General features: G+C 36.4%; 1 protein-coding gene across 1 annotated transcript in view; it reads right to left on the minus strand.

Annotated features, from left to right (window-relative positions):
- Positions 1-476: 476 nt before the first annotated feature.
- Positions 477-19,709, minus strand: part of LOC111149255 (solute carrier family 30 member 9) — an 84,888-nt gene continuing 65,655 nt past the window's right edge. The window contains exons 15-18 of the mRNA XM_022506213.1: positions 17,053-17,218; positions 13,328-13,457; positions 10,814-10,927; positions 477-1,754 (exon numbers count right to left, since the gene is read on the minus strand). Coding sequence (XP_022361921.1) covers positions 1,710-1,754; positions 10,814-10,927; positions 13,328-13,457; positions 17,053-17,218 — 455 coding nt within the window. The 3' untranslated portion in view covers positions 477-1,709. The remainder of the gene's footprint in view (positions 1,755-10,813; positions 10,928-13,327; positions 13,458-17,052; positions 17,219-19,709) is intronic.

Genomic DNA, 19,709 nt, shown 5'->3' on the forward strand with positions numbered 1-19,709 from the left:
TCTGTAATGGTAAAAAATAAAAAAGTACACTGATGTAAATTTTCATAATTTTCCAATAAATGACATTCCTGGATCAAAAAACTACCATTACAACCCCTTTAACCAAATGTTTATTTTTTGTTTCCAGGATTACAATTTGCTGTGATTCATAAACCTCAAACTGAGTAGGTTTTTAGACACTGACCTCATACAGTTAGGTCCTTAGGTCAAACACTCACTTATCCAGCAAAAGAAATCACCCAGCCATCACTCTTGCCTGGACAATTCTCTCTGCTACCTGAACAATTTAAAGTGCATATGAGTTGGGGTTTTTTTTGTTGTTGTCTTGCTTTTTTTTTTTTTAAAGATTTTATTTGTTTATTTGACAGAGAAAGATCACAAGTAGGCAGAGAAGTGGGGGGGGGGGAGCAGCCCCCCTGCTGAGCAGAGAGCCCGATGTGGGCCTTGATCCCAGGACCCTGGATCATGACCTGAGCTGAAGGCAGAGGCTTAACCCACTGAGCCACCGAGGCGCCCCAAGTAATTTTGATGAATGGAGACACAACTATAGTTTTGCACTAAATTTCCAGTACTGAATTGTATGCTTTTTCACCATGATACCTGATGATCACTAGAAAGCTACTTACATAATGTTTTAGCCATATATTATGTTAAATGCCCATTTATAACTGCAAAAAACTCATATTACAGACACACTATTGATTATGACATTATACAAAATCATGGCCACAAGTTTCTGCATAAGAAGAGATTTACTTCTCTTTCTCTTAAAGCAAGAAATACCCCACAGTTCAAATTTACATGAGTAGTGCCTTTTTAAATAAATTAAAAATAAAATGCTGTTCTGTCTGCAAAATTATAAATATTTCTAGTCCATTTTACAGAATGTTAAAATGCTTATAAATGCATTACCTCCTAGTAAATACACATTATGGCACCGAAGCCAGTGAAAAAAATGAAAACAAACAAACAAAACAGCCATCAAACTGGCCTATGGAAACATCTAGGGTTATTTTGGATCTCCTACACTGGAAAAATTAAACTAAAGAAAGAAAAAAGGTTAAGGAGAGATAGAAATTTTACAAAATGGCAACTACTATAGCCTAAAAGAGTGGACTGACATGTCTTCCTTCAATTCAGTAACTAAGCCATTTCTGGAATGAACATTTGTGGATAACTCGGTTAGGAAAGTGTTCCTCTTAGTGCTCAGGGCAGAATTATGTAAAAATAATTCCCACATTCTATAAGAAAAAAAAAAAAAAACAGGGTGACTGTTTAAAAACCAAGATTTAGCCAGGATGTTCAAGACTGATGGGTTTTGATGGAGTGAAATCTTCAGTGGTCATAAAATTAAAAATTGTAATCCTATGGATGTTGCTTATTTTTACCAATGTGAAGAAAGGAAACATGATTGCAAGGTAAAATACACCCTGATGGGGTAAAATGAAAAATTATGAACAATTTAGATAACTAAAATGTCCTCTACTGAAACATAAAAACAAGATTTCCAAATTGATTCAACTTGTAATATGTCTCAGAAACATGAAGTAGTATTAGTTCTGTAGACTGCTGAACTGCCCTTCACATTAAGTATTTCCTCCATCTTAAAAAAACAGCTTCTGAGTAGCATGGACTTCTTTGATGTGGGAAAGCAGGCTTGCCAAACTTGTTTCCAAGGCTTCCTTCCAAGGTGATTCATTCCATCAAATCTATAATATCTCCAAATCCACATGTCGCACTTCAGGATTTCGTTTCTGGAAGGAAAAATCACCACCACGTTATTCATAACAAAAGAGAATTTTACTTCCTTTTATTCCTTTAGATCACGAAAGCCACTGAAACCATATGGTCAAACAATTTCATGGTAGTATGTTAGCAAGATAAAAATCAATAGAGGAATATTACACACTATGAACAATATGGTAAACAGCCCTACCTCCCTGAGTTTGTTCATATATTCATTAATACAAGAATGGATTAAAAATCTCATATGTGCCAAACATTGCAAAACTTCCGCAATATACTCATTTGGGGTAAAAAGAAAAATCACTGGAAGACAATAATAATAATAAGAAGAAATAATCAGAAAGAAAAAAAATTCACTTATTCTATATATGTTAGCAATAAGCCATATAGTTTCGGGCCACGCACTGTGCTAGAAAGTGGAGCTATGATCATTAAATAAGCCTGTTCCTGAACTTGAGAGACTCAGTTTAGCCAGGGAGCCAAGTATATCAATAAGCATCTACGAGTCAGCGCATTAGCATTAACAATAATGACAGTTAACACTGAGGGGCAGTTACTTTTGTTTGGTAAGTACTGTGCTAAGTACTGTGCTAAGGAAGGGGCTTCACATGCATGTGTGTGTTCTAAAGCCCTCTACTAACTCAATCGTTTCCATTTCCATGTGGGAAAACAGAAGTCTGAAGAAATTAACTAGCCTGCCCAAACTTAAGGAGCTGGAAGTGAGTGACCAAGCCAGGATAGATTCCAGACTCCAAGCTCCTAAGCATTAAAATGTACTATAATGCTAACTCTGGGAACAAAAATGTCAGGTCTATAACTCGTGAGGTTCAGCAAGACTTCACTAAGGATGTAATATCTAAACAAGGCTTGGAAGTAGTGAGTTTTCCAGAGAGATGATGAAGAGGACCAGACAGCAAAGTCAGGGAGCCCGAGAAGTATGCACTGGCAGCGTGGTACAGTTAGCCACAGAAGTTGCAGCGAGGGGCGCCTGGGTGGCTCAGTGGGTTAAAGCCTCTGCCTTTGGCTCAGGTCATGATCCCAGGGTCTTGGGATCGAGTCTGGCATTGGGCTCTCTGCTCAGCAGGGAGCCTGCCTCCCCTCCTCTCTCTGTCTGCCTCTCTGCCTACTTGTGATCTCTGTCTGTCAAATAAATAAATAAAATCTTCAAAAAAAAAAAAAAAAGTTGCAGAGAGGGTAGGATCAGTAAGGAGGCGGGAAAGGCAAGCAGAAACCAACTTGTGAAAAATCTTAAATGCTAGCTTAAGGACTTCAATTCACTAACAACAGAAAATATCTTTATCACAGGCCTACTCTGTGCCAGGCACTGAAGTATGTAACAATGAACAGGAAACAAATGGTACTTGTCTGGTGAGGAAATGCAGGTAGGTAAGCAGGCAATTTTAACAGACTGCTACTTGAAGAGCAAGGCAGAAAAAATAAAGAGCAAGGTAAAGGTCTTGGGATTTTACGAGTACAAAAAGGAAGGACACCTAACTCAATCTGTGGGGTAATTAAAAATGTAGTAAGATGTAACAGAATGACATTGTGAAAAGGGAGAGCAGAGAGAACGCATAAAACTAATTATATAACTTACATTTATCAAAGAGGAAATAAATAATGTTTAAATCATGAGGAGTTTAAGACTTTCATATAGAAATATGGTACAAAATATAAAAAAATATTAGACATGGTAATCTCTGAGCCGAAGGATTGAGGATGGTGAGGCAGTGACACTTCTGTTTATAAGCTTTTCAGTTGTTTGACTTTATAAACTTTGCGTGTTATTTGATAAAAGTTATAAAAATAGGGGTGCCTGACTGGCTCAGTTGGGAAAGCGTGTGACTCTTGATCTGGGGGTCATGAATTCGAGCCCCACGTTAGATGGAGAGATTACTTAAATAAATAAATAAATAAATATTAAATAAATGGATAGATAAATCAACATGGGAGGAAAAACTCTTCTAAGGGATTCTGATAATCAATCAGGATTAATAACTCCTAACTTAAAAAAAATAATATCCTAGGAACATTTGCATATTCCCTATATTAAAGGAATTTGAGTATAAAGACAAAAATCTGATGTAATACTGGAATTGAGCTCCAGTTAGAGCATTCTACTGAGTGTGCACTGAGATTTTTCTTATAACTAGTTTTGTTCAACTATACTTGAGGGTTCTTTCCTCTTGGATCTTAATGCAAGAATGGCCAGGCCCCCCCCAGACATAGGTGTACCCTTTTGTTCTCAATGCTCTCTTTACCTTAAACTATTTGCTCTATCTAGAATTCCCTAAACTCATTAAAGAACAAAAAAGATTTCCTCAAACAGAAATGAAACTCAATTTTATTTTCCCTTCCCAGTCCTCCCTAACCATTCCAGTCCATCCCCTTCCCAGTCCTCCCTAACCATCCCTTGAAAAAGTTTAGCTATTAATGGAAATTTTGAAAATATTCTATCTAAAAAAACACTATGTAACAAATGTGTACCAATAAAAATTTAATCTCAAGACAAAGTAAAAAGCTGATGTAGTCTGTTTTAAAATCAAGTTTTTAGAGAGAAAACTATCAAATTCCTAAAATTTAATGTGCCAAATACAAAGAAGAAACATACAATATATTTGCTGAATGAATGAAAAAAAAGAGAATATCCTTAAATTTTAATATTTAGTGACTAAAAAGAGATCATGTGCATAGCAGAAACTGAATAAATTTTGTTAAATAGAAATGAAAATCAGTAAGTGGTGTTCAACTTACAATTTTCATTCATTTTTTCAATACTTAAATTTTTAAAAAGATTTATTTATTTGAGAGAGAGAGCACGAGCAGGAGGGGCAGAGGGAAAGGAGAGAGAATCTCTCCGTCTCACATCAAAGCCTGATGTGAGGCTCAATCCCACGTCCCCGAGATCATGATCTGAGCCACCAAAAGTCAGATGCCCAACGGACTGTGCTACCCAGGCATCCCTCAACAAATATTTATTGATTTATTATGTCCTAGCCAGTATCCAACTTGAACATTTTACATACCACAAATTTATTTCAAAACTCGCTATGGAGAGATGAAAACCACAATGTGTAATTTATTTTGCAATGCTGCAGACTCAAGAAAATGCTATAGGAGCATGCAATTCAAGAAGCAAAAGATGGACTAAAGAGCAGAACATTTAACTGGAATACTACTTATTAGGAATTTGCAAATACTATGGCATCTTTCCCCTAAATTAATTCCCAACAGAATTGTTGCCTCCCAAACACAAAAAAACTTCATGGAAGGATAGGAGAAGGGTCTAGCCACAGATTGACATAGAGGTAGAACAAAAAAAATTTAAATGAGCAGTTCAAAGAACTTCAAAATAAAAACAAAATATATTTCATATTTATAATATGAGACTTTATAAATTAGCTTCTATTATTTTTCATGTTTTTATATAGAACTACCCAAGCTATAGATTTTATGCCAAAAATACCATCCATTCTAATAATGAGATCAATGGCATTACTCAAAAGAGATGGCCATACTGCTAAATTTTATCACTGAGGGTGATCTTCCAAAATAATTGAATAATTATTAAATTTTAACCTAGAAGGCAACCAAGCTTAGATACTAAAAAGAAAGAAATATGCCAAAGTTTTAGTTTTCAAAAGAAAATCAGCTATTTTTCCTAACAAGAAACAAGAATTAAATTCATGCACTGTTGGTTTGGTGCCTCAACTATGAAGAACTTTCCTTTAAGATAAATTAAGGGAGACCTGGGTGGCTTAGTTGGTTAAGCATGTGCCTTCAGTTCAGGTCATGATCCCAAGGTCCTGGGATCGAGCCCCACATCAGGCTCCCTGCTCAGTGGAGAGCCTGCTTTTCCCTCTATCCCTCTCCCCACTGCTTATGCTCTCTCTCTCTTGCCCTCTCTCTCACTCTCTGACAAATAAATAAATAATATCTTTTATTTTTATTTATTTATTTTTTCGACAGACAGAGATCACAAGTAGGCAGAGAGGCAGGCAGGCAGAGAGAAGGAGACAGGCTCGATCCCACATGACCTGAGCTGAAGGCAGAGGCTTTAACCCACTGAGCCACCCAGGTGCCCCAAATAATATCTTTTTAAAAAAAAGATAAATTAGGGGCACCTGGGTGGCTCAGTGGGTTAAGCCGCTGCCTTCGGCTCAGGTCATGATCTCAGGGTACTGGGATCGAGTCCCGCATCGGGCTCTCTGCTCAGAGGGGAGCCTGCTTCCCTCTCTCTCTCTCTGCCTGCCTCTCTGCTTACTTGTGATCTCTGTCTGTCAAATAAATAAATAAAATCTTTAAAAAAAAAAAAAAGATAAATTATACCTTATTACCTTAGTCAGAGAGGTTTTCAATTTAAAGGCATAAGTTAACTTTGTTTCCTGGTTTGAGAGACTTATATTTCAAAAACACGTACAGATTAGTTTAGTCTCTTAAAGATTTAATAGCTTCTAATTAAAGCACACAGTTAGCTAGACAAAAATAATAAATTTACCTGATTGTGATAAAAGTAAATACAAGAATGACCAATTTGTTAACTCAAACCTGGTGTCTGACTTATTGTTCCTATTAAAGATAAAATAAAGATTTAGTCGAAAAGTCCATTATTTTATCCATGTCAGGGAAATAAAAACAAACAGAATGGGAAAAGCAAAGATTATTTATTCTCATGTCACCCTGCACAAAAATAATCACCTGGTATTATATTTAGAAAAGTGATTTTTCAAAGTATGGCCCAAAGATCCTGAAACCTTTTCTTTCTTTCAAAGATATTTGTTTGTTTGTTTTATTGAGAGTGTGTGCGTGCACGAGCAGGGGGAAGGGCAGAGGGAGAGGGAGAAGGAATCTCAGGCAGACTCCACGCTGAGTGCAGAGCCTGGATGCTGACTGGGACCCGGAGCTCAATCTCACCACCCTGAGCAGAAATCAAGAGTTGGTCGCTTAACCAACTGAGCCACTGAGGAGCCCCTGAAACTTTGTCAAGGGGGATTCCAAGGTAAAAACTATTTTCATAATAACCACTGATGTTATTTGCCTTTACTATGCTGGTATTGGGCACCTGGGTGGCTCAGTTGGTTGAGCAACTGCCTTCGGCTCAGGTCATGATCCCGGACTTCCAGGATCGAGTCCCACATCGGGCTCACAGCTCCCTGGGGAGTCTGCTTCTGCCTCTGACCTTCTCCTCTCTCATGCTCTCTCTCACTCATTCTCCTTCAAATAAATAATAATAAACTATGCTGGTATTTCCTCTGATGACATACCAAAGCAATGGCAGATAAATCTGATGGCATCTTTGCACAATTTAAGGCAACTGGCACCAAACCAGACAGACAGTCACTGTGCTTCTTTATTGTCAGACACGTAATTAAAAAAAAAAAAAAAGCCAGTTTCACTTTAGAGTGTCCTTCATGATCAGAGTGCCTGGGTGGCTCAGTTGGTTAAGCATATGACTCTTGATTTTGGCTCAGGTCATGATCTCAGGGTCCTGGGACTGAGCTCCCAGTCGGACTCCGCACTCAGCACAGAGTCTGCTTGGGATTCCTTCTCCCTCTCTCCCTCTGCCCCTCCCCTCACTCACATTCTCTTTCTCTCTAAAATAAATAGTACCTAAAAAACAAAATGTCCTTAATGAAAAAGTAAATAAAATGCCCTTCATGAAGTAGTAAAAACATTGGTTTATTAAACCTCAACCCTTGAGTATACTTTTTAAAATGGTCTGTGAAGCATCGCCTGGATGGCCCAGTTGGTTGAGCCACCAACGTGGTTTCAGCTTGGGTGGAGAGGCTCAGGTGGTGACTCTGCGGTTGGGAGATCTGCCTTTTGTGGGCCCTGCATTCAGCATAGTCTGCTTGAGATTCTTTCCCTCTCCCTCCCCTTCTGCTCCTCCCCACACTTGCACTCGCTCATGCACTCTTGTTCTCAAACAAATAAATGCAATCTTTAAAAAAATAAATAAGATATTCCATGACAAAATGGAAAGTGTTTCCAAAGCCCCTCTGCTTCTGAAGTTTCACAAGGAAAAGTGCTTCTGTGATTGCTTGAATTATGGGTTGAGTGAGATGCTTTTTAATCTAAACACCGTTTAGGGGCTCCTGGGTGATTCAGTTGGTGGAGTATGTAACTCCTGATTTCAGGGTTTAAGAGTTCAAGCCCCACACCGAACATGGAGCCTACTGTAAAAAAAAAAAAAAAAGGTGAGCTTATCTAAAACCCAGTTTTACTTGAAAGAAAAACTAACAAACTATGGTTATTCAAATTTGGGTATTTGGCAGAGATCTTCTTTAAAAGTGAACAAAATAAATCTGTTACTTCAAGGAAAACAATAATATTTGTTGCTAATGGTAAAATGCAAGGTTTCTAATGAAAATCAGAATACTGAAAAACTTCTCTATCTTACCACTACGACCCCGACAGCTTCCCAATACTTAGAAATGTATCACCGTTTGAAAGATATGCATAAATTCAGTGAATCAGCACTTCTAACTGGCCAATTCATAACTTTCCAGAATCATGCATGGGTTAAAAGATTCAAAGTACAGAGACAGACTAATGGATTTTAAAGTAATAGTGTATAGCAGATAATTAATCATACCTAGAGAGAATTCTGGCTTTGGCCCTTGGCTATGGGAGGTGATCCTCTAGGCCCTTGGAATGTCCTGGTTAATTCTGTCTTTATCTTTGGCCACACAGTATATGTTCTATATCCACAAGGGGCTGGAGACAAAAAGTGTGGGCTTTTCCTTGGAGTGGCTAGAGATGAAAGGTCGACCAGCCAAGCAGTCAACAAAGGAGCCCCAATAAAATCTCTGGACACCAAGGCTCAGTTAAGCTTCCCTGGTTGACAATACTCTGTGCAAACTGTCACACATCATTGTCAGAAAATAACACTGTCCATGACTCCATGGGGAGAGGACAACTGAAACTCTGTGTTTGGAATGCTGTCTTCTGTATCTCTTCCCTTGGCTAGTTTTAATCTGTGTCCTTTCACTGTAATAAATCCTAACCGTGAGTCTAAAGGCGTTCAGTGGCAGTGTCTAGGTGGCGCAGTCAGTTAAGCACTCAATTCTTGTTTCAGTTCAGGTCATGACCTGAGGGTGTTGAGACCAAGCCTTGAGTTGGGCTCCCCACTCAGTGCAGAGTCTGCTTGGGATTCTCTCTCCCTCTCCTGGCCATGCTCTCTCTCCTTCTCTCAAATAAATAATCTTTAAAAAAAGCATTCAGTAAGTTTTGTGTCCTTTTCATGAATTATCAAACCTGAGGGTGATATGAGGAACCCCTTGAAATTTGCAACTGGTGTCAAGAAATTAGGGTAATCTTGTGGACTGTGCCCCCTAACTTCACAAACAGTATGTGAAAAGTTCTCTGATACAGTTTCAGATTCCACATTGCAACTAAGCTTCAAGAGGCTAAGAGTTGTCAGGTATTGGTATCATATCCAAAAAGAATATCACAATTATCTGAAAACACATTAAGAATATTTTTAAAGATTCTTCCCTTTTCCCTTTTCTTCTTATTCTTCAACCATAACAATGTACATCAACAGAATGAATACAGAAGCAGATACGGGGAATCTAGCTGTCTTAGATTTTTTTTTTTTTTTAAATGTGAAACAATACCACTCTTCTATTTTTTTCATTTTGGAAAATATAGTTACTTTTCATTAAAATGTTATTTATATTAGCATGTAATAGTTTATTATAGTTTTTTTTAAGATTTATTTATTTCACAGAGATCACAAGTAGGCAGAGAGAGAGGAGGAAACAGGCTCCCTGCTGAGCAGAGAGCTGGATGTGGGGCTGGATCCCAGGACCCTGGGATTATGACCTGAGCTAAAGGCAGAGGCTTTAACCCAGTAAGCCACCCAGGCGCCCCAGTTTATTATGGTTTTTTAAATGAATATTTTTAGAGCTCTCAATTTTAATTTATGATTTAATAAATATCAATAAATATTAATTCAAATCAATAAAAGCTCTTTGGGTCCTGAATAATTTTTAAGAATATAAAGAATCTTAAAGATGAAAATATTTGAGAACTGCTCATCTACAAACTTGAAAATCATGTTGTGAACTATAATATTAACATAAACACAATCATATTATTTGAAGTGCTTCTACTACTCTGGTAACTAGAGTCTAAAAGAAAAAAAATAGTAAGTAGTGACAGAAATGATACCCTTCAATTTTTGTTATTTGCCTTCAGTGTTTAACAAAACTGAAGAATGGTCAACAGCAGCTGAAGAAAATGCACTGCCTTCAACAAACTATGTATGTTAAAGATCATTTATAAGTTTTATTTTTCCAATAACTTGAACTCAAGAGTCAATAAATGACAATTTGAGAATACTGAGATTTTTAAAGATAGTCTTATCAGGTAATATTTCAGTAAAAAACCAATAGGTTGTAATGATCTCCAACTGAACAGAAGCAAAAAGAAAATATAAAATAATGACAGATGGAGTAAAAGGAAGATTGTGGATATTCAAGGTCACATTCTGTTTTTTCAAACTTTTGAAGAGAATCTAGTTTCCATTTCACCTTTCTCTAGAAACTTTTTTTTTTTTAAAGATTTTATTTATTTTATTTGTTAGACAGAGAGAGCGTGAGCACAGGCAGACAGAGTGGCAGGCAGAGGCAGAGGGAGAAGCAGGCTCCCTGCCGAGCAAGGAGCCCGATGTGGGACTCGATTCCAGGACGCTGGGATCATGACCTGAGCCGAAGGCAGCCACTTAACCAACTAAGCCACCCAGGCGTCCCCTCTAGAAACTTTCAAAATGCTTTTTATTTCAGAACAAACACAAAACCTTTAGCTATTTTAAAAACTAAGCAGGCACTATCAAATAGTGGTTGAAAGTACAGAATCTGGAACTGACCAACAAATGCCCAATTCCCTACTTCCTTGAGTAAATTACCCAACTTCTTTGAACCCAGTGATTTTTCTTGTTCACAACCACCAGTCACAAACCATGAGGTTACTGAGAGAAGTACACATATGATACAATCAGCACAGTGTTCTTACACAGAGTAAGTACTTAAGAGTCAGCATTATGATTATTATGATTACATCTTACTTTTAGTTCTTTCTCCAGTCTATCTACTTCAGCTCCTAAAGTATCAATAATGTTTTCTCCATGTTTAAGCATAAAGGTCTCTAGTTCTTCAGGAGTTTTCACTTCTTGAATTTCCTATAAAGAAAACAACAGGAAAACAAAATAACTTTTTAAAAAATCGTATTAGTATACCGATGAGTTCTTTAAAGAATTGTAACAAACACCATTAAATTTAGCAAAAAACTTTCACGCTGAAGGTGATGAACCACCTAGTTCCAAAAAAATTTAATTCAACAAAAAATTAAGTATAATACTTCACAAAGATAACATTACAAAATTAGTGGGAAAAGAACAGACTATTCTTCAATAAACAGTGCAAGGGCAATTCTTTTTCTATAGGAAAAAAAGATTAAACCTCTACCTCAGATCATTAAACAAAAAAATAATTCTAAGCAAATTTGAAAACTAAGGGTAGAAAACAAACCACAAAACATTTAGAAGAAAAAAGAATATTTTTATGATATTGGAATAAGGAAGTATTTCTCAAGCAAGATAATTAAAAGCCTAAAGAAAAAGATTATAAATTTAAAAAACACACTAAACCTTCTGTCCAATAACAAAGTGAAATGGTTAATCACACAGTAAAAGATATTTGCATTTCACGGGTCGCCTAGGTGGCTCAGTGGGTTAAAGCCTCTGCCTTCGGCTCAGGTCATGATCTTAGGGTCCTGGGATCCAGCCCCGCATTGGGCTTTCTGGTCAGCAGGGAGCCTGCTTCCTCCTCTCTCTCTGCCTGCCTCTCTGCCTACTTGTGATCTCTCTCTCTGTCAAATAAATAAATAAAATCTTTAAAAAACAAAAAAAGATATTTGCATTTCACAACTGAGGAAGGATCAGTGTCCAGCATATTAAAAATAAAATGTTTATTAATTTGTCAGAATAAGAAATTAACTAAAAAACCAAGAAGTATAGGAAATCCCAATGGTCAATAAATTTAAATGTTTACTAACCTCACTGTTACTACTTGGGGGGGGACAGAAATTATAATTACATATAAATCACCAGTTTCATATCTATCATAATGACAAAAATTTAAAACTGTCAATATAATACCATCTAGTAAGAATGTGAAACAATAGAAACTTTGATGTACTGATGGTGGAAATTAAATTGACACAATTTGGAGCATAATCTGCCATCTAGGGAAGATGAAAGTAAGTTTGTTTTGTTTGTTTTTAAGTAAGCACACCCAGCACGGAGCCCAACATGAGATGAAGACCCGAACCAAAATCAAGAGCTGACATTTAACCAACTGAGCTGCCCAGATGCGCCAAGTCTAGCCCAACCATTTTAAATCTAGCTGTACAGTACCCTAAAGGAATTCTTACACGTCTGAACAAGAAAACATAAGAGAATGCCATTGTGGACATAAATATGCATCAAATGGAGACTGGATAAATAAATTGCACTATATTCACAGAATATTATATAGCAATTAAAATGAACTAGATATGTGTGTGTGTGTATACATATATAATAATATGTAGGAATTTCAAAACCATGCTGGGTTATGTTTTCTTTTTTTTTAAGATTTAGTTATTTGACACAGAGAGATACAATGAGCGAGGGAACACAAGCAGGGGGAGTGGGAGGGAGAAGTAGGCTTCCTGACCAGCAGGGAGCCAGACGCAGGGCTCGATCCCAGGACGCTGGGGATCATGACCTGAGCCAAAGGCAGAGGCTTAAAGACTGAGCCATCCAGGCACCCCTCAAAACCATTCTGTTAAGCAAACTATAGAGGAAATCAGATGGTATGACCATTTATATCAATTTTGAAATATTCAAAATGTTACTATATACTTATAGTGCTAAGAAAAATCTGTTGAAAAGTATAAAAACTGAATGGAAATGACTACTAAATTCAAGATAATTTTTAGTTCTAGGGATGGAGGAAGAAGAATAGGATCTAGAAGGAGAAAACAAGGTCTTCACCTGTTTTTGTACCAATTCATTTCTTTTTTGAAGATCCTAAGCAAATACAGTAGAATAAAATGTTGAGATTTGATAAAGGCAAGTAGTAATATATAGTGAACTTTGCACTGTTCATTATATTATCCTCTCAATTCTCTTTTAAATTTAATTCTTAATGTAAAAGCATGGGTTGTAGAATCACAGAACTCTACATTCACATCTGACTCTATATTATGGCTCTGCAATTTTAGACAAGTTACTTAATCCTTCTGTGTCTTAATTTGCCTACATATAAAACTGAGTATTATTTCTTTACCTCACAGAGTTGTTGAGAGTATACTAGAGAACACATATAAAACGCCTAGCCCATGACAAGCACTTGAATAGTACTTTGCTCCGCTGCTTTCTCCTTCGACCCACTCTAGAACAAATAAAACGGCTGTCAGATTTTGGAACCCTAAGAACTTGAAAGCGGAAGTAACTTTAAGACCTGTAAAAGTTTTATTTACTTAAAAAGTAATTTTTCTAACCTTTGACAAGAAAACAATAAATACATAAACTTACCTGTAGCATTTGGTCAAAATCTTGTTTTTCCAAATACGATCTTGTAACAACTCGTCCATCAAAATCTACTTCTGCCTTAAATCTTACTTTCCCTAATCCCAGATCTGTGGCTTTAACATCATGAATTGCCCTGCAATGAATGACAATGCATACAAATTTATATATGCACACATATACATTTTAATGGCACAAAGGACAGAATTCTTATTTTTTTCCATCAGTGATAAAAATGGACCAAGATGGCTTTCAGAATATTCACCATTAAGTGCCATCTATAAATTCCCAAACGTCCAGTTAGCTATTTTTGTGTAATGCCATACAAAGACGCAAACTTAAAAAATATTATTCTATGGCCTGTATTTACATGAATTACATAGTTTGTGGATTAAAAAAATAAACTCTAAATTGCTTTTCTACAATGTTGTAATTTTGTCTCATAATTCCTTTTCTTAAAAGCTTCTTTAGAAGTCTTCATACAATAGTGAAGTACTCTATTAGAATGAGGTTAGTAATGACTACCTAATTGGATCTGATATGGGGAATAATGAGCCAACACATACACACAATGTTTAATATGGTAGCAACTACATGGCAGGCATTTAATGAGTGGAATTCAGGGAAGTAGATAAATTTACCTTACAGATTATAAAACAGTCCTAGAGGGGCCTAAGTGACTTGCCTAAGGTAATTTAGCTAGTTAACAGCAGAGGCAGGACTCACCTCCAGATCTTCAGACACCCAAACCCGGTGCTCCATTACACTACTATGCCTCCCAGAAATGTTCTAGTGTTGTAACTACTTTTCATCCTGTTTGCCCTAGCTCTCACTAATGAATCTTCCTTAGAAAACTGTTGAGAAATTATTTTCTTTCTATGATAACCACTGTTAACATCTTTTCTTTATGGGATATATAAAATAACAAAACACTCTGAATCCTGGGGATATAGAAAGCTATAGGAAAACGTGCCTAAATGAGACTCCAAATACTCAAAACATTTGACCCTAATTTCTGAGTGATCCTGAGCAAATCAGTAAATAGTGAGCCTAAAATTCTTTAGACAGAAATAAAAAAGCATATTTATCAATGATTAAAGTACGAATGATTTAATACTTATAAAGTTATATATAACCAATGAATCAAAACTTGTCCAGATAGGCAAGAAGCTATATAATTTTTTCATTTTTAAAAAGCATATCTACCTCAATCCTAACAAAATATTACAAATTTCATTATTTGACTAATACAGTGTAAAATAATGCTCAGAGGGAAATTCATAACTGTAAAAGCCTTTATTTTTTTTATGATTTTATTTATTTATTTGACAGAGAGAGAGATCACAAGCAGGCAGAGAGGCAGGCAGAGAGAGAGGAGGAAGCAGGCGCCCTGCTGAGCAGAGAGCCCAATGCGGGGCTCGATCCCAGGACCCTGAGACCATGACCTGAGCTGAAGGCAGAGGCTTACCCCACTGAACCACCCAGGTACCCCTAAAAGCCTATATTTAAAAGATAGATATCAAATGACAAACTTAAAACTATCATCTTAAGAAACCGGAAAACAGAGCAAACAAAACTAAAGCAAGCAGAAGAAAGGAAATAATGTAGATCAGAGCAGAAATTCATGAAATGGAGAAAACAACAAAATAAAATTAAAAGCTGGTTCTCTGGAAAGGTCAACAAAACTGACAAGCCTTTAGCTAGACTGGCCAAGAAAAAAAGGAAGACCCAAATTACTATTAGAGTCAAAAATGAAAGAGAAGGGGCGCCTGGGTGGCTCAGTGGGTTAAAGCCTCTGCCTTCGGCTCAGGTTATGATCTCGGGGACCTGGGATCGAGCCCCGTGTCGGGCTCTCTGCTCAGTGGGGAGCCTGCTTCCCCCTTCTCTCTCTGCCTGCCTCTCTGCCTACTTGTGATCTCTGTCAAATAAATAAATAAAATCTTTAAAATGAAAAAAATGAAAGAGGAGACATTACTACCAACCCTAAGAAATAAAAAGCTTACAAAGGAAAATTATGAATGGTTGTATGCCAAAAATTAGATAATTAAGAACTCATGTACAAATTCCTAGAAAGACAATAACTACTGAAACTGACTTGAGAAAAAAACACAATCTGATTGGACCTGTAACAAGTAAACAGGTAGAATAAGTAATCAAAAAACTACCCACATAGAAGAGCCCATGCCCAGATGGTATCACTGGTGACTAGTACCAAACTTTAAAAGAAGAAATAATACCAACTCTGCATAAACTTTTCTAAAAAAAAATATTAGAGGAGAGAACACTTCCCAACTCATTCTCTAGGGGCGCCTGGGTGGCTCAGTGGGTTAAAGCCTCTAACTTCGGCTCAGGTCATGATCCCAGGGTCCTGGGATCGAGCCCCACATGGGGCTCTCTGCTTAGTGGGGAACCTGCTTCCTCCTCTCTCTCTCTCTCTCTCTCTCTGCCTGCCTCTCTGCCTACTTGTGATCTGTCTGTCAAATAAATAAATAAAATCTTAAAACAAACAAAAAACCAACTCATTCTCTAATGTCAGTATTACCTTGATACCAAAATCAAAGATGTTATAAGGAAAAGGATATTAACATGGATTAATCAAGTACTAAGCCTAATAGTAATTCTAAGAATACTCAACTTCTAGTCTAATCTAGCAAGGTAACTACTTTTCCAGATTAAAAATATAGGGCTTAGAATATAAATCTAATATTATTTTACTCATTTGTTTTACTGATTTGGATATACAGGTCATTCTTCAAAGATTTAGAGATTCTGGTTGTAAGGGGTGCCTGGGTGGCTCAAGTCTGTTAGGTGTTCAAGTCATGATCTCATGGTTGTGGGATCAAGCCCCGTGTCTGGGCTCTATGCTCAGAGGGGAGTCTGCTTGAGATTCTTTCCTTCTGCCCCTCCCCAATTTGTGTTTTCTCTCTCTCAGATAAACAATCTTAAAAAAAAAATCTGGTTATAACACAGAAGAAAAATACATTCTTTTAAAGTTTAACACATATGTAGCTAGTAGAAAATTGGGATTTTAAAGGTTTATTCCCTCCATGTCACTCTGAAACTTGAATTTCCTATAAAGTACTAATTAGAACTCTGATTCTGATTATCTCCTAAGTCTTCAGTTCTTCTTTTTTTTTTTTTTTTTTACCCCCAACGTGGGGCTGGAACTTACGACTCTGAGATCGAGAGCTGCATGCTCTACTGACTAAGCCAGCCAGACGTTCCTTCAGTTCTTCATTTTTACATCATTTAAAAGATAAAGATTGTAAGGAAAAACCTGTAGAATGAGCTAAAACAAAATGTCTATTTTCAAAAGGAGTATAACTTACATTCATTTGGTAATCACCTCCTCGTTGAATAAAAATCTTCTTAAATTTAAGATAGCAATTTGTAATTATAATACAAATACGAGGCAAGAGTAAATACAAAGGCTTCACGTCAGTGGTTCTACATTAAGAAGACAATTGCTTGCAAACTTCTGTTCCCACTACATCATCTAACTGTTCCTTATTTTAAAAGTTAAAGATATACAGAATTGAAAAGAAACAGGGAGTTTCCTAAATGTTTTCACTTATTTTCTTTTAAGGTTACAAGTCTGAAAAGTCATAGATTAAAAAGTCTTATCTAAAAGTTAGGGAGACACAAACTCTTCCGGAAGTATTTAAAAACCAAGCATTTCTATTTCTTAGTATGTTTTGGAAACCTTAGCAGCATCACTGGAATAAGCTGACCTTACTGATGGGTCGTTCTCTAGGAGTTCAGTAAGCCGCTGTACTTGCTCTGGCTGGATGGATCGCCCTAAGAGAGCTTCCGTGTTGGTGTAGATGAGGAATGCTGAGACCACGCCTAATAACGTGCCCACACCCAAAGAACCTAGGCTGTCATACAGAGGATTACCTAAATAAAGCACAGGAGAAGTCAGTAAATTCACATTTTCTATTGTTTCGATCAGCTTTAGTCAGTAAAGAACCAGAATTAGTAAAACAAAGGACCTGAGATACATTCCTAATTCCTTTAATGACTTTCTCCTAATGAGTTTACTATACTACAAAATGGGGATGTTACAATACGCTTCACAATACACAGGAGTATTATGTGGTTTAATTATTCAAGATCTAATTCTTGCATATGGTCATTACATGAGTGAGGCTTCAGAGCATTTTAGAGACATCATATACATACTACTAATATAACAAAATCCATTTCTTTTTAATGTATCAGTAGCACTTTTCCTGTCCCACGCTGACAACACTGTGAGATCAACAGCTGAAAAAAATGACCACTTTTTGTCTCTTACTCTTCTCAAGAGTCTGTGAGAGAATGAAGCCATACAAAAAATTATCTGGATCTCTCTTTTCATTTATCCAAGGATGATACATAGCTAGTAGCATTCCAGATGCAAAGGGGAGAAGTTAATTCATCACATGCTACAGGTAACAGAGCAGTGGTTCTCACAGTACAGCTCTTTACCAGCAGCTGCAGCAGCGTCGCTTGAGAACTTGCTAAAAATGAAGTTCTTAGGCCCCACCTAAGACTTTCTGAATCAAAAAGTCCAGAGTTGGGACCAACATTCTTTGTCTTCCCAAGCCCTCCAGGTGATTCTAAACTTTGCCTTACATTGTTAGGTCTTAATTCTCTCCCAGAACCAATGAGAAGAGTTGATTTATTATCTATGAATGTGCGGGTTAGTATTTACAAAACAGACATCCATAAATATATTTTAAATTTTTATAATAAACTTTAGATACAAGGCTTTTATAAAATTAAGTCTTTTTATCCCAAAGATCAAATATCAGTACTAAATTTAACTCTTTTTTTTTTTTATTTTTTTTTTTTTTAGGCCCTTTTTTTTTATTTTTTTTTTCCTCCCATTCCTTTGTCTGCCTTTTAATTTTTTTTATTTTTTTATTTTTTATAAAGATATAATATATTTTTATCCCCAGGGGTACAGGTCTGTGAATCGCCAGGTTTACACACTTCACAGCACTCACCATAGCACATACCCTCCCCAATGTCCATAACCCCACCCCTCTCTCCCAACCCTAAATTTAACTCTCTTAATGCCTGATAAAACATACATTTTACTAAAAAAAGAAATCAATTTACATACTAGTTTTACTAACACTTAGAATATAACACTGAAAAAGTAAAATGACTAATCTGTGCTAAGGTATTAAAAATGATCCATTTGACTAGAGGGTATTATGCTGAGCGAAATAAGTCAATCAGAGAAAGACAATTATCATATGATCTCTCAGATATGAGGAATTTGAGAGGCAACATTGGGGGTTTGGCGGGTAGGGAGGGAAAAAAGGAAACAAGATGGGATCTGGAGGGAGACAAACCATAAGAGACTCTTAATCTCACCAAACAAACTGAGGGTTGCTGAAGGGAGGAAGGGAGGGAGAGGGTGGTTGGGTGATGGACATTGGGGAGGGTATGTGCTATGGTGACTGCTGTGAAGTGTGTAAACCTGGCGATTCACAGATCTGCACTCCTGGGGCTAATAATACATTATATGTTAATAAAAAATAAAAAATTTTTTAAAAAAGAAAAAAATGATCCATTTGTAAAATATAATCCACTAGGAGGCTTGTAATTACAGAGTTCAAAATCAAATACTATTCTTTAAAAATCCAAATTTCCCTAATTATTATTTAAAAATACACATGTATAAATAATCCTGTTTAAACAGAAATATTAGTTAGAAAATATTTATTTCTTGGCATGTTATTTAATTTAAATGAATTAATTTAACAATGAATTAAAACAATGTAAAACTCTCAAAACAAAAATTTATGTAAGTTTGATTTGACTACTTTTATTATTATCCAAAGGAAAATAATCTATTAATAGATGACTTATTCATCAAGTGACACTTTCCTTAAGCCTAAAATTTTGCTAGGTGATAATCTGTCTAAGAAATGTCTAAAATGGTAAGGTCAACCAGAAAAACACTCAGAACTTTTAGAAATATTCTGGATCACAGTGAATATCAGAGAACACTGGTTTAGTCTTGAGATGTACATTCAAAATGAGTAAGACTCATTCATATTTCAGATATTTTAAGAAACACGCAGAACTGTGGAAGCTCATCACCTACAATTACTTCAAATGTGCAAAGACAAACGGATAAGCATGGAAGAAGCTCCATTCCAAGAGAGTTCCATCCTCAGAAATGGAATCCTTTCATACCACATGGTTCTTTTGTTTTAGAAAATAAAAATGATTTCTCTGTCTTCTCACTGGCCTGTACTGAACTGTTCTGCAAATTAACTAGCTACCAAAATGAGGATAAAATCAACTAGAGTCCAGGAAACAGGAAAACAACAGCAGTTATTATTGGCACTAACAGTGGAAGACAAGTGAAGAAGAGCTACCATATATA

The sequence above is a fragment of the Enhydra lutris genome, unplaced genomic scaffold (genome assembly GCF_002288905.1).
Source record: "Enhydra lutris kenyoni isolate GAN:26980312 unplaced genomic scaffold, ASM228890v2 scaffoldscaffold21, whole genome shotgun sequence".
Classification (NCBI taxonomy): Eukaryota; Metazoa; Chordata; class Mammalia; order Carnivora; family Mustelidae; genus Enhydra; species Enhydra lutris.